This window comes from Mycteria americana, chromosome 9 (genome assembly GCF_035582795.1).
Source record: "Mycteria americana isolate JAX WOST 10 ecotype Jacksonville Zoo and Gardens chromosome 9, USCA_MyAme_1.0, whole genome shotgun sequence".
NCBI lineage: Eukaryota > Metazoa > Chordata > Aves > Ciconiiformes > Ciconiidae > Mycteria > Mycteria americana.
The window spans coordinates 26,579,137-26,591,668 of record NC_134373.1 but is presented as its reverse complement, the minus strand read 5'-3'; the positions used below and the strand labels follow the sequence as shown (position 1 = coordinate 26,591,668).

At 69.0% G+C, this 12,532-nt stretch overlaps 2 protein-coding genes across 2 annotated transcripts; both read left to right on the top strand.

Annotated features, from left to right (window-relative positions):
- The first annotated feature begins 288 nt into the window (after positions 1–288).
- CATIP (ciliogenesis associated TTC17 interacting protein) lies at positions 289–2,908 on the top strand. Its single transcript, XM_075511637.1, is given in 10 exon segments — positions 289–376; positions 628–840; positions 976–1,073; positions 1,075–1,134; positions 1,356–1,442; positions 1,614–1,784; positions 1,970–2,094; positions 2,184–2,260; positions 2,361–2,449; positions 2,669–2,908. Coding segments are annotated over 10 exon segments (1,236 nt in total). The 5' UTR covers positions 289–300.
- Positions 2,909–3,927: 1,019 nt separating this feature from the next.
- SLC11A1 (solute carrier family 11 member 1) lies at positions 3,928–10,007 on the top strand. The gene is made up of 15 exons (XM_075511636.1): positions 3,928–3,983; positions 4,182–4,315; positions 5,058–5,180; positions 5,515–5,634; positions 6,447–6,553; positions 6,645–6,715; positions 6,819–6,886; positions 7,020–7,175; positions 7,314–7,472; positions 7,648–7,737; positions 7,915–8,034; positions 8,558–8,707; positions 8,785–8,858; positions 9,323–9,476; positions 9,565–10,007. The coding sequence occupies exons 1-15, from the start codon at positions 3,944–3,946 to the stop codon at positions 9,673–9,675; spliced, it is 1,677 nt and encodes a 558-aa protein (XP_075367751.1). The 5' UTR covers positions 3,928–3,943; the 3' UTR covers positions 9,676–10,007.
- The last annotated feature ends 2,525 nt before the right edge of the window (positions 10,008–12,532 follow it).

The window sequence follows — 12,532 nt, the reverse complement described above, 5'->3', positions numbered from 1 at the left end:
GGGGCCAGCCCGTTGCTACGGAGACCGCTGAGGCGTTGGCGAGGGGGGCACCGGGCAGGTTTGGGGGCCGGGGGTACCCCGGGGGCGGGAGGGCGGCTGTTGGGGGGGCTGCTGAGGGGCGGGGCGCTGTTGGGGGTCCGTGGGGGAGGACGGGGGGGTGACAGGGGCTGGGGGAGGGGGGGGGAGGTCACTGTGGCCCCCCCAGGGGTACACATGTGGGCACCGGGGCTGTACCGCGGTTTGGGGGAGACACGCTGCCCCTCACCTGGGGGTCCGGCAGCAGGAGCCCCCAGGCGAGGCATGGACCCCCCCCGCGAGTGCCGGCAGGAGACCCCAGCCCTCACGGAGGCAGCCGCCGAGTTCCTGAGCCTCATCGGTGGGTGCCCCCGGCCTCCCCCTTGTCCCCCCTGCCGTGCCCTGGGGGTCCTCGGTGCAGGGGTGGGGGGCACCGGGTCCGGCAGGAGGGGGACGGGTCGTGGGGGCTTGAGCGGGGTCAATGGTGAGGGGCTCAGCCCAGCCCGCACGGTGTGGGGGAAACTGAGGCAGGGAGGTGCCCTGGGCAGGGCTCCGGTCCCTCCGGGCAGGGCTCCGGTCCCTCCGGGCAGGGCTGACGGTCCCTCCGGGCAGGGCCGGAGGAGCTGGAGCGCTGCCTGTTCGCCGAGACGCTGGAGATGGTGGCAGCGGGGGGCCAGCCAGGGGACCGGGCAAGGGGCCAGTGGTGGGTGACAGCCCGGTGGGCACCTTACGAGCAGGCGGGTGAGCCGGTGCGGAGCTGCGTCCTGGTGCAAGCCGGCTCCCGCGGCAGGCAGGACGGCGTGCCCTGCTCCAGCACCCTCAAAGGTGAGCCGGGGGCGGCTCGGGGTGCCCCCCGCTCCCCAGGGCTGGAGCGTCCCCGTCCCACCGGCCCCGGGGCTGGGCTGGGGGACGCTGCTGCAGTGCCAGCGGGGTGGGCTGAGCGCGGCTCTGCTCTGCCAGCCTATGTGACCCCACAGCTGGAGACCCTGGAGCAGGAGGAGCAGGAGCGCCTGGAGGTGACCTGGGTGGCGGTGGCGTGTCCCCTTGCCCCTGTCCTGCCCCCCTGCCCTGGGGTGTGCCCTGCAGCGATGCCCACCGGGGGGGTGCGCGCTGTGCAAGGTCGCTATGGGCAGCCTGGTGTCCCCTCCCTGGCTCGGACACCAGTTCTGTCCCACCAGCCTGGTTCCCCTCCCCTACTCTGGGTGGCAGCTGGCGTGGGGAGTTTCCCACAATGCATCTGGCCTGGTACCCTGATAGAAAGGGGTGCTGGGGTGTGCCACCTCAGAGAGGGGGTGCCCTTGCTCTGCCCCCCACCCTGTGCCCCCCACCCCTCCTTGCAGCTCAGACCACACCCCATAGAGAGGAGGACCCACATGCTGAGCCACCAGCATGGGATGACTGTTACCAAGACCCTCCGGGAGGGAGAGGTGAGGCTGGGGGGGAGATCTCTCCCCTCTGCCCCCCAGATGGGGCACATCCTGGGACAGGGGACATGGCTGGCCTGTCCCACCCAGGGGTGCCCCCAGGCTCCAGGGGGTGCTGTCCCCGGGGATGGTGGAGCTGTGGCTGTCCCATGAGGTGGCCAGGTCTCTCCACAGGCAGAGCAGCGGTGCTGGAGCTTCTCCTATGGCTGGGCTGAGCTGCGGGGGCTGCTGCTGGAGGGTGCCAGCCTCCTGCTGCTGCGGGTGCTGGCGTGCCGGCAGGCAGTGCCCCCCGGCCTCATCTTCCTGGCCATCGACACTGAGGGCCACCTCTGCACCTCCAGCTACGTGAGCCGCTTGGCCAAGGGGGCCCGTGGGATGGGGGGATCTGGGTCAGGTTGGGGGCTGCCTGGGTGGGATGCGGGAGGTAGGGGTGAGCAGAGTGTGGGTGACAGCATGGACGGGCATGGGGATGGCACCCAGGGGCAGGGGTGACTCCGGGACAGGGGTGACCCCTGCCCGTGCCCCCCCAGCGCGCCCTAGGCATCCAGCAGCAGGCAGTGGGCTTGGTAGAGGCAGAGGTGTTTGTGATCGAGCGAGCCATGCTCACCGGCGCGGGCGTCTCCACCATCTGGCAGAGCAGCTTCCTCCCCAGCGGGTACGGGCAGGCGTCCAGCTGGGGACACCCCCAGCCCTGCTAGCCTGGCGGGGACCCAGGAGGGGGGTCACTGGCTTTGTCCCGTGCAGGCGTTTGGCCCAGCGGGTGCAGGTTGGCTGCCCGATGCTGGTGGTTCTGCAGGATGAGTCCATCCTCACCAAGACAGGTACTGGGAGGGGGAGGCTTGTGCCCCCCAGCATAGGCAGCCCCTGCCTGCTGTCTGGCAGCTGAGTGGGGAACACCCTGCCCTGCCTTTCTGCTGCCAGGTGGGGTCGAGCCCCAGCCCTCCTTCCCCAAAGAGCCCCTGGACTGGGAGGAGGACATCCAGCTCTTCTCCTGGTTCCTGGACAGGAAGGTGAGATGGGGGGGACATGGAGACATCGGGCTGTGCTACTCCCCAGCAGGATCTCCCCTGGGGTACCCAGGGGGCACAGTGGGGATCAGGCTGGCCAGCACCCCCCCTCTAAGCTCCTCAAGTGTGGAAAAGGACCCAGGCATCCCATCCCCCCTCCCTGGCACGGTGGCTGGGCGGGGGACATCGGCGCCTGTGACCACCCTGCCCACCATGCCGCAGGAGGAGCTGCAAGCGTCCCACGCTGCCTACGTTCAGCAGCACCCCGAGCTCCGGGCGCTGCTGGCCGACTTCCTCCAGGCCCTGCTCCTGCGCCAGCCCCATGACCCCACCTCCTTTGCCGCCCAATTCTTCGCCCCCTTTGCCTGCCAGCGGCCCCCCGGGACCCCCTTCGCCTCCGCCGGGGCTGCCAGCCCCCTCCCCAGCACCCTGCCTCACCACCCTCCGGCTGACGGGGAATAAAGCTGCCAGCGCTGCCTGTCTGGGCTCATTTGCTTTGGGGAAACTGAGGCACAGGGAGGGCAGCGGGTGCTGAGTTGTGTGCTAACCCCTCCCCCATGCCAGTCTGGGGGACACCCAGGCGTCCCGCCCCCCTCCCGGCTGTTCTAGCCCCCACCTGGGGTGGGGGGTGCCTGGGACATACCCTGCGGCAGAGCCAGGCTCGCATCCCTGTGCCAGGGCATCCCACATCTCCCTGGGGGCAGAGCCCCGATGCCCACCTCTCCGTGGGGCACAGCCTGGTGGCAGAGGGGTGCCCTGAAGAGGCAGCCGGTACTACCCAAGCACCCATGGGTGCACCTGGGCTGCTCCTCCTCCCACCTCCACAGCCACAAGGGTCCTGGAGACAGGGTGCCCTGCTTTTGTGGGAGCAGCCTGACCCGCCATGACGCTGAGCACCCCATCTTTGGGGTAAGGGTCCCCCCACCTAAGGGTGGCGTGAGCACCCTGCGCCACAGAGCCTGCCTGGGTGCCCCCCCCAGCAGCTGAGGGTGCATTTTGACTTGCTCACGTGCTTGTGCAATGCACGCCTGCTTCCTCCTTGCTCCCACTCCTCCGGCCTTTCCCCTACTCTCGTGAGGCCAGCCCTCCCTCCCCACGCTGTGGGACACTGTCCCCTGTGCCCCCAGCTGCCCAAGGAGCAGGACCCCTGGTGTGTGATGGAGGGTGACACGCAGGCATGCTCCCACACCCCTGGGCGCGCTGGTGTGGGTGCCCCATGTTTGTACGTGCATGTACATGGCAAGGGGGAGGGAGGGGCTGGCTCACCCCCTCCTGGCACAGGGTGGGGAACTGAGACCGTGCACACTCATAGCACCCAACCCCCACCAGGCAGAGCCCCTTTCCCAGCCCAGGTCAGCGGGAGGAGGGAAGGAGTACTTCCTTCTCCTCCTCCTCCTCCTCCTCCTCCTCTCCTCCTCGGGGGGGCAACTGGGGGGTCCTTTAAAAGCTGGGCAGCAGGCATTGCACCCAGTGTCGAGACCAGGGCTCCCCAGCACCATGTCCGGATCGGGCCCAGCCACAGCATCGCTGGAACCAGGTGAGCCCCATGACACTTGGGTCCCCCTGCGCCTCCTTTCCTCCCCTAGAGACCCTTCCCTCCGCCCCGGGACCCCTGGCTCTGCTCCCTCCCGGTGGGCACCGTCTCCCCCAGCCTGTCCTGGCTTCCCCACCAGCCCCATCCCCTTGTCCCCCCGCGGGCTGCCACCTCCTCCTCTTCTTCGCCCCCCCCCCCCAGGCCTCACCAGGTCCCTGAACCGGGGCCAAGCCCAGACTTACGGCACCAGCAGGAGCCCGGTGCCCCCGGAGCGCCCTGGCACCCGGGATCAGACCTACCTGGACGAACTCATCAGCATCCCCAAGGGCAGCGGGGTAGGTGCTGCCGGGCTGGCCCCTCTGTCTGAGGGTGGGCAGAGACAGGGTGGGGGGCCAGTACTGCAGGGAGCTTGAGGTGGGGGGCCAAAGGGCCATCGCAGGGGTGGGGGAGATGTGCCTGGGCCGTGCCCTGGGGACCTCAGCATCCCCAGACACGGCTCAGGCAAATCACAGCCCCAGGCTGAGCGTTTCCACGCTTAAAGGTTTCCAGATGGGGAAACCGAGGCACGGGGCGAGATGCTACCCAGCCACAGGGGTCACCCCGCTGCTCACACACCTCCCGGGCTCCCCGTCCTGGGCTGCCCGTGCCCAGACTGCCTGTGCCCTGCCAGCCCCCCATCCCCGGCCGGTCCCAGGGGGCAGAAGGGAGCAGGGGGAGGGATTGGGGGTTCCCCTGCCAGGGTGGAAGGGTGGTAAAAGCAGGGCTCGGCAGTGGGATCCCACGAGGTGCAATTAACGGTGCCTGACAGCCCCAAGACCCCCCTGCAAATCGCTGTCCAACCTGTCTCCATGTGGGATGGGGGTCTCGCTGCCCCCCAGCACTGCTGCTAACGGAGAGGGGCTGGGGGGCAGCGGTTCCCTCCCCAAAGCAGGCAGAAGAAATGTCCTCCATGTGCGAAACACACCCATGCGGGCAGCACAGGGCTTCCCAGCAACGGGCTAAAGGGGACCGGGTGTGCAACTGGGGGACACTGGTTTTGAATGGAGCACCCCGCTCTGACCTGCTGCTTCGTCCCAGCCCGGTTTCAGCTTCAGGAAACTCTGGGCTTTCACCGGTCCCGGCTTCCTCATGAGCATCGCCTACCTGGACCCGGGCAACGTGGAGTCGGACCTGCAATGCGGGGCGGTGGCGGGGTTCAAGGTGAGCCCTGGGCCCCTTCCCGGCCCCGGGGTCAGGAAGCAGCCGGGGATTTCATAACCTCCCCTGCGCCAACGGCCGCCCAGCCCCACGGCAAGCCAGCTTCCCCAGCCCGGGGAGCGGGAAGGGAACGGGGGGGCCTTTGGCACAGGGGGAGGGCACCCAGGGGTGCGGGAGGGCCACCCCTCTGCCTGGGCTGGGGACGCCACCTCCAGCCCCTCCAGGCTTCTCCTTCCCCGTGTCCCCGGGCTGGTTGATAGCCTTGCTGGGAGCCCTGGGCGGCCGGATCCTGCCCAGTGCCCAGCCCCTGCTGCCTCCCTCCCTCCTGCCCCCCCAGCTGCTGTGGGTGCTGCTGTGGGCCACCGTCCTGGGGCTGCTGTGCCAGCGCCTGGCCATCCGGCTGGGCGTGGTGACGGGGAAGGACCTGGGCGAGATTTGCTACCTCTACTACCCCAAGGTGAGCAGCCATGGGGAGCCCCCCTGGGGGGGTCACAGCCTGGGGGGACCCTGTGCTTGGGCTGGTGGAGGTCCTGGCAGGGACTGGGGGGGGGGGCAGGACTGTCTGGGGGGTAGAGAGGAGCAGGAAGATGCTGCGAGAGCCCTGCCCCTCCCAGAGGCTCCCCAAAGCCCCCCCAGCCCTGGTGCGCCCCATCTGGCACCCCCACACCCCTGCAATACGGGGGGCCCGGGGGAGGTGGGGGGGAAGCAGCTACCTCGGTGTCCTGGTCCGTGAACGCGTCCCCCGGGGGGGTGAGCCCAGGCGTCGGGGCAGCGACGCGCAGCCGAGATGCGGGGCGAGCCTGGACGCGTTGGTGCAGGGAGCTGGGAGGGCTCGGGGAGGGGGTGTCACACAGCAAAAGACGGGGAGGGGAGCTAGGGGTCCCGTCTAGGTGGCAGGATCCTGATGGGGGCAAACGAGTGATGAGATGTTGGCTGAATGACAGGTCCCCAAAGGGAGCGCCGGACACGATCCTCTGCCCCGGCACCCCCCTGGGAGCATCATATCCGGAATGCTGGGTCCTGTCCTCAGCTCCCACTGGGGCAGGGATGGGGAGAGGGGGCAGGCTGGGATTTAGGATCCATCTTGGACCCTGAGATCGTGTCGTGGGAGAGGCTGGGAGGGGTCTCCCGAGCTCCCCATGCTGCTCTGGGTGGCCCACCACAGCCTGGGGACAGGGACGGGGTCGCTACCCTGGAGGCTGTGCCCACTGACCCGGGGCCAAGCCCCGCTGTGGGCTCAGGCACCTCACAATGCCGTGGCCCCTCCAGGTGCCCCGCGTGCTGCTCTGGCTCATGATCGAGATCGCCATCATCGGCTCCGACATGCAGGAGGTGATCGGGACAGCCATCGCCTTCAGCCTGCTCTCGGCCGGCCAGTGAGCCACCCCCCAGGGACCCCCCAGACCCCCAATGGCCCTGGCTCTGCCAAAGGGCACATGGCTAACACCCCCCCTTGCCACCCTGCAGCATCCCCCTCTGGGGTGGCGTCCTCATCACCATCGTGGACACCCTCTTCTTCCTCTTCCTTGATAAGTACGGTGAGTGCCGGGGTGGGGGGACAGGGGGGACGCTTGCCTGGGCAGCCCTGGTGCCAATGTGGCATCAGTGTCCCTGTCCCACCCCATCTCTCGATCCCTCTAGGGCTCCGCAAATTGGAGGCTTTCTTCGGCCTCCTCATCACCATCATGGCCCTGACCTTCGGCTACGAGGTGAAGGGGGGAGTTGGGGACACCCCTTTCCCTGCAGGGCGCTGGCAGGGGACCCCCTTGGGGCATCCGCGCTGGCACCGGGATGCAGTGGGGGGGGTGCCAGCTCACAGTGCCCCTTCCCACCCGTCCCCAGTACGTGATGGTGAGGCCGGGGCAGGCGGAGGTGCTGAAGGGCATTTTCCTGCCCTACTGCCCGGGCTGCGGGCGAGAGGAGCTGCTCCAGGCTGTGGGCATCGTCGGTGCCATCATTATGCCCCATAACATCTTCCTCCACTCTTCCTTGGTCAAGGTGAGACCAAAGCACTGCCGTGGGCACTGCCACCCCGGGGTGTCTCAGGGGACACATAGGGAGGACCAGCCCTGGGGGGCTGCGGGACAGGGGGTGTTCACCTGACCCCACGGCACCCATGTCACCCGCCGTGCCCAGACACGGGCGATCGACCGGTCCAAGAAGGAGGCAGTGCAGGAGGCCAACATGTATTTCCTGACTGAGTCCTGCCTGGCCCTCTTCGTCTCCTTCCTCATCAACCTCTTCGTCATGGCCGTCTTCGGCGAGGCTTTCTACCGCCAGCGAAACGAGGACGTGGTGAGTGTCCCCTGCGCCCGTGGGGAGGTGATGGCCGTCCCCGGCTGCGGAGACAGGCAGGGCGTGCATCCCTTGGAGAGTGGGTGTCCTCATCCCCTGGGATGTGGGGGGGTCACCCCCATGTCTGTGGGGGCTGCCAGGTGGCCGTCACACTCGTGCCCGCTGTGCCTTGCAGCACAACAAGTGCGTCAACAGCAGCGTCAGCCACTACGCCGACATCTTCCCCGCCAACAACGAGACGGTCTCTGTGGACATCTACCAGGGCGTGAGTGGCCCCGGGCTGTGCCCAGCGGGCATCTGTACCCATTTCGGGGACATAACACTCCCCACCATTGACCCCTGGGTTCCAGGGGCAGCTGCAACCCCACTGGGAGGCCAGGAGCCAATGGGGGTGCCCGGGGTGGGGACACTTTGGGGTCCCCATAGGAGTGTCCCCACACAGGGTGTCATCCTGGGCTGCTATTTTGGGACGGTGGCACTGTACATCTGGGCCATTGGGATCCTGGCAGCAGGACAGAGCTCCACGATGACCGGGACCTATGCAGGGCAGTTCGTCATGGAGGTGAGGGACTGGGATGCTGGCCCTCGCCCCCATGGGGAGCAGCTGGGAGGGAAGGGAATCACAGGTCGGCCCTTGGTGGGGGGTCCTATGGGCAGTACCCCCCCCCCGGGGTATTTGGCAGAGTTAATTGCCCCTCATTACTGCAGGGAGCTGGGCATGGGGCATTGCCCCCCCAGTGGGTGGCAGCTTGCTGGCACCAGGGTCCCTGGTCTCCAGGAGGTGGGATGGGGACAGTGCCCACGCATTGCTGCTGCACGGCCACCCACGCCCCCTGTGACACCCCCTCCCAGAGGCATCCCGTTGGTGCCCCACGCCTTGTTTCCCTAATGAGTTCATTTGCTTAATGAGCTGGAGCTGACATCTAGCGGGGCCCAGCAGCCCTGCAGGGGCCCGCTCAGCGCCCTGGCACAGGGGAGGGAGTGATGCCCCCCACGTCCCTCCGAGCAAGGGTTTGGGGGGTCACCCCAGCACGGTGCCCCAGGCACAGCAAGGGGCGAGGGCGTAGGTTTCGCTGCGTCCCCAGGGCTTCCTGCAGCTCCGCTGGTCTCGCTTCGCCCGGGTGCTCTTCACCCGCTCCTTCGCCATCCTGCCCACCGTCTTCGTGGCCGCCTTCAAGGACGTCAGCCACCTCACGGGCATGAACGACCTGCTCAATGTCCTGCAGAGCATCCTGGTAAGGTGGGGAGCACCGCCTGCCCCCCAATACCTCATCCCGGTGGCCGTGCCCCCCTCATCCCCCTCTCCTTCCAGCTGCCCTTCGCTGTCCTGCCCGTCCTCACCTTCACCAGCCTGCGCCCGCTCATGCAGGACTTCACCAACGGCGTGTGAGTGCCAGGGCAGGGGCGGCACGGGGGGGCAGAGCGGGGCACCGCGGCTGCAGGCACCCTCCCTTTGGCCCATCCTGCCCCCCCAAAACCTGCCACGGGGGCAGTTAGTGTATGGGCATTGGTGGGGGCATGTTCATTCCCACGTGCCCAGCGCAGCCAGAGCGGGACAGACCCCGTCATTGCCCTCTCCATCCTCATCCCAATGCCACGTCCGCTCCCCCCCAGGCACCCCTGGGTCCTCAGCATCCTCCTGGCACTGCCAGCCCTGCATACATTGGCCATGGTGGCCAAAGCCCACGCCCAGAGCCCCATCGTAGGGGTGTAGCATGGCTGCGGGGCGCAGAGATGTCCCGGTTGGGGTCTTGCTCACCTACAAACCCAGATCCCCCAGACCGCTGTGCCTGGTGGCACACGGGGTGGGGGCTCTGCCCTGGTGCTGATGCCCGCTCGCCTGCCCGCAGCCTGGGGAAGGTGCTGATGACCCTCATCACAGGGCTGGTCTGCGCCATCAACGTCTACTTCGTGGTGGACTTTCTGCCCACGCTGCAGGGCCTGGGGTACCACATCCCCCTGGGCCTGCTGCTGGCTGCCTACGTGGTCTTCGTCACCTACCTGGTAGGGCTGGCACCACGGGAAGGGGCAGCCGGGCGGGGGTTGGCATCCCCGGTGGGTGCCCATCGACCTGCCCTCTTTGCCCTCACAGATCTGGACCTGCAGCATTGCGCATGGGGCCCGGTTCCTGGCCCGGGGCCACCACAGCCGTTTCAGCTTTGGTGTCTCCCTCGACCCGCCGGCTCTGGCAGGGACCCAGTGACAAACCCCGTCCCCCATTACTGTCCCCCCCGCCCCTGCCCAGCACAGCCCTCCGCACTGGGCACCGGGTTGATGCTACACCACTCCCGGGGATGATGTTCTGGCCAGAGATGCAACCAGCGAGGAAGGGGTTAACAGACGGGCAGACCTTCCCCCCAAGTTTTACGAGCCCCCCCAGTCCAGGGGTACTGGTCCAGGCTGGATGCCGGGGGGGGGGGGGGGGCAGCGGGAGATGCTCCCAGCCCTCGGCACAGAGGCTTCAGTGAATGAGCCGCCGCGGAGACCTCCCCTCCTCATTAGTGCCGGGAACCGCCGGCCCCCGGGACCGCTAATTACCGCTCGGGACCGCTAATCGCCTCCGGGACCGCTAACCATCCCGCACCGCCCGCCGCCCGGGGACGGCGGGGCCAGCCCCAGGGGAGCCGGGGCCGCCAGCCCCGCTGCCCGGGACCGGCCCCAGCCCCCGGACCGGACCTGCCGGAGCCCCACGGGGGGCTCCTGAACTCGGGGGGGGACGGCTGATAAATGGCGTGTTTGTAACCCGGCCTCAGCCTTGCTGCTGCTTGCGCGGCCCCGGGGCGGGGAGCGGACCCCCACGGCCCCCCCCCATCCCGGGCCGGACCCTTAGCCACGGGCTGGGGGGGGGGGGGGTGGTGTCGGCGAGGGGTTGCATACACACACGCGTGACCGTGGGGGTGCGGGAGGGGGAGGCTTAACCCCAACCCTTTGCATTCCCCCAGGGAGGAGCGGGGAGGTGGGGCGCCCCACCGTGCCCTCCCCGCCCCGGATGCCCCGTTTCCCGCCTGCCGGCCCCGCCGGATGCGGACGCGGGGCCGCTCGGGCCCTCCTCGGGGGTGGCCGTCGCCCCCCACCCCCGGCTCCGCACCCCGCGTGGGGGGGTCCCGCCGCGCTTCGCCCCCCGCCTCGGCCCGCACTTGCGAGACGCTCCCTGGCTGTTTCAAGGCTCCCCCCTCTCCCCAGCACCCCCCCCCGACCCCCCCAAATCCACCTTCCCAAACCAGCTCGGCCGGGGGGGCGGAGGGGGGGGGAGAATTTGGGGGGCAGCCCCCCCGGGAGGGGACACCCCCACCCCGCTCCCGGGGGCCGCGCTTGTTTATGTGAAGAATTTCCCTTTCCTTAAAAGGGCGATGCCGGCCGGGGTGGGGCGGTGCCTGTCCCCCGCCTCCGCCTTGGCCCAGCCTCGGGCTGCTTGAAGGAGGAGCCAGAGTGGTGGGGCCCACCGAAAAGCGGGGTGTCCCGTCCCTCCCCAAGGGGTGCAGCCGACCCCAGTCCCCGGACCTGCCACCAGCTCTGGGGAGGAGGAGCAGGGACCAAGCCCCCACCACGGTGCCTGCAAGGTGCTTGCACTGGGGGGTGGCTGCACCCCCCACAGGGCACGGTGTCCGGGAGCACAGGGCTGGGGGGGCCGCCAGGAACTGGGGGCGGGGGGTGGCAGGTGTTGGGGTCTGCGGGGTGCAGGGTCCAGCCCCACGGCTCTCTTGCATGCACAGTGTGTCCCCGAGGGGCAGGGGATCACCAGGGTTGTGCCTTCTCCGCCCGGGACCCCCAGCCCGGGGCACCCCCGGCCCGGGGGCACCTGGCCGGGCCCAGCTCTCGGCACGAGGTGGCCACCCCGGGGCCCCGGCTGTGGCGCAGCACTTGGTGGGGCAGCACTCCCAGGGCCATAGGTAGCTGGGGGAACAGGGGACAGCGTCCGGGACCCCAGCCTGGGGGCAGTGGGGTGGCCACCTCGTGGTGGGGTCCCTCGGTGCCCACTGGCAGGAGCCCGGTGCCTTTCTGCCCTGTGCCCCTGCACCGCAGCCCACGCATCCAGCTGGGGGCTGCCCACTCCTGGCCTGGGCTGGGGGCACAGGATGAGGCCCCTGTCCCCACAAGCCCCGTGTCCCCAGCCTGTCCCACAGCCCCCGGATGGGAACAACATCTTCCTGAGCTCCCAGGCTGCCCGATCTGCCCCTGGGTGGGCAGCAAAGCTGGAAGCGATGCTCTGGCTGCTGCTGCAGGCGTCTAGCCTGGAGACTTTCCTAATTGCATTAATTAGAGGACAGGCAGGGCCTGGCTGAGCTGGAGTTGCTGCCGGCGCATGGCTCATTGGAGAGAGAAGAGCAAGATTCGGCCAGAGGAACAGGGATCCCGGAGGGGACAGGGGACAGTGTGTGGTCTCCACAGCCGTCCCCACAGTGAGCAGCGTACCCTGGCACCCGCCGGCAGCCGAGCCCAGCCCTGCCAGCCCACTGGGGACGAAGCAGGCGTCCTGCCCGGCTCCACCTGGGCTGAAGGAGCAGCACAGGTCAGCCCAAAATAGAGAGCGGAGGAAGCACAGCCTCTTCCTTCCTCTTCCTCCTGCCGGGCAGGGGGGCAGCGCCGGCTGCCTGGCCAGGGGAGCCAGCTGCCTCCGCCTTGCACAGGGGCAGGGAAACTGAGGCACGGGGCCGGCCACTGCCCGCTGTCAGAGCAGGTGGAGGAGGTGGCAGGACCCGGTGTCCCGGTTCCCAGCCGCAGCCTGGTCCCTGCCACGCTCGCCCGGGGGCTGATGGTGCCGGGATGCCCCGCACGGAGCTGGGAGCGTGGGAGCCGCAGGCGTGAACCGGCTTTTGCTCTGCCGGTGTTTGCACCGGCTGCCTGGTCCCGCTGGCCCCGCAGCATCCTAATTCCCCGGGGGGGCACCTCCCGACGCCGGCTTGGCCCTGCAAGGTGCAGAAAGCCAGGGGACACGGGGCAGGGGGACACGGGGCGTCCTACACCTCCCACACAGGTTTAGTGCTTCGGTAACACGGGATGAATGGCTGGAGAGGCTGGGGAGGGAGCCGGACACAGGGACCCCATTTCCCAGCGGGGTC

Excerpts from the sequence above, each read along its gene's own strand:
- SLC11A1 (XM_075511636.1), top strand. The coding sequence starts at position 3,944 with ATGTCCGGATCGGGCCCAGCCACAGCATCGCTGGAACCAG. Across the intron at positions 7,176-7,313 it reads TCCACTCTTCCTTGGTCAAG|ACACGGGCGATCGACCGGTC; the intron begins GTGAGACCAAAG and ends CGCCGTGCCCAG. Across the intron at positions 8,708-8,784 it reads ATGTCCTGCAGAGCATCCTG|CTGCCCTTCGCTGTCCTGCC; the intron begins GTAAGGTGGGGA and ends CTCTCCTTCCAG.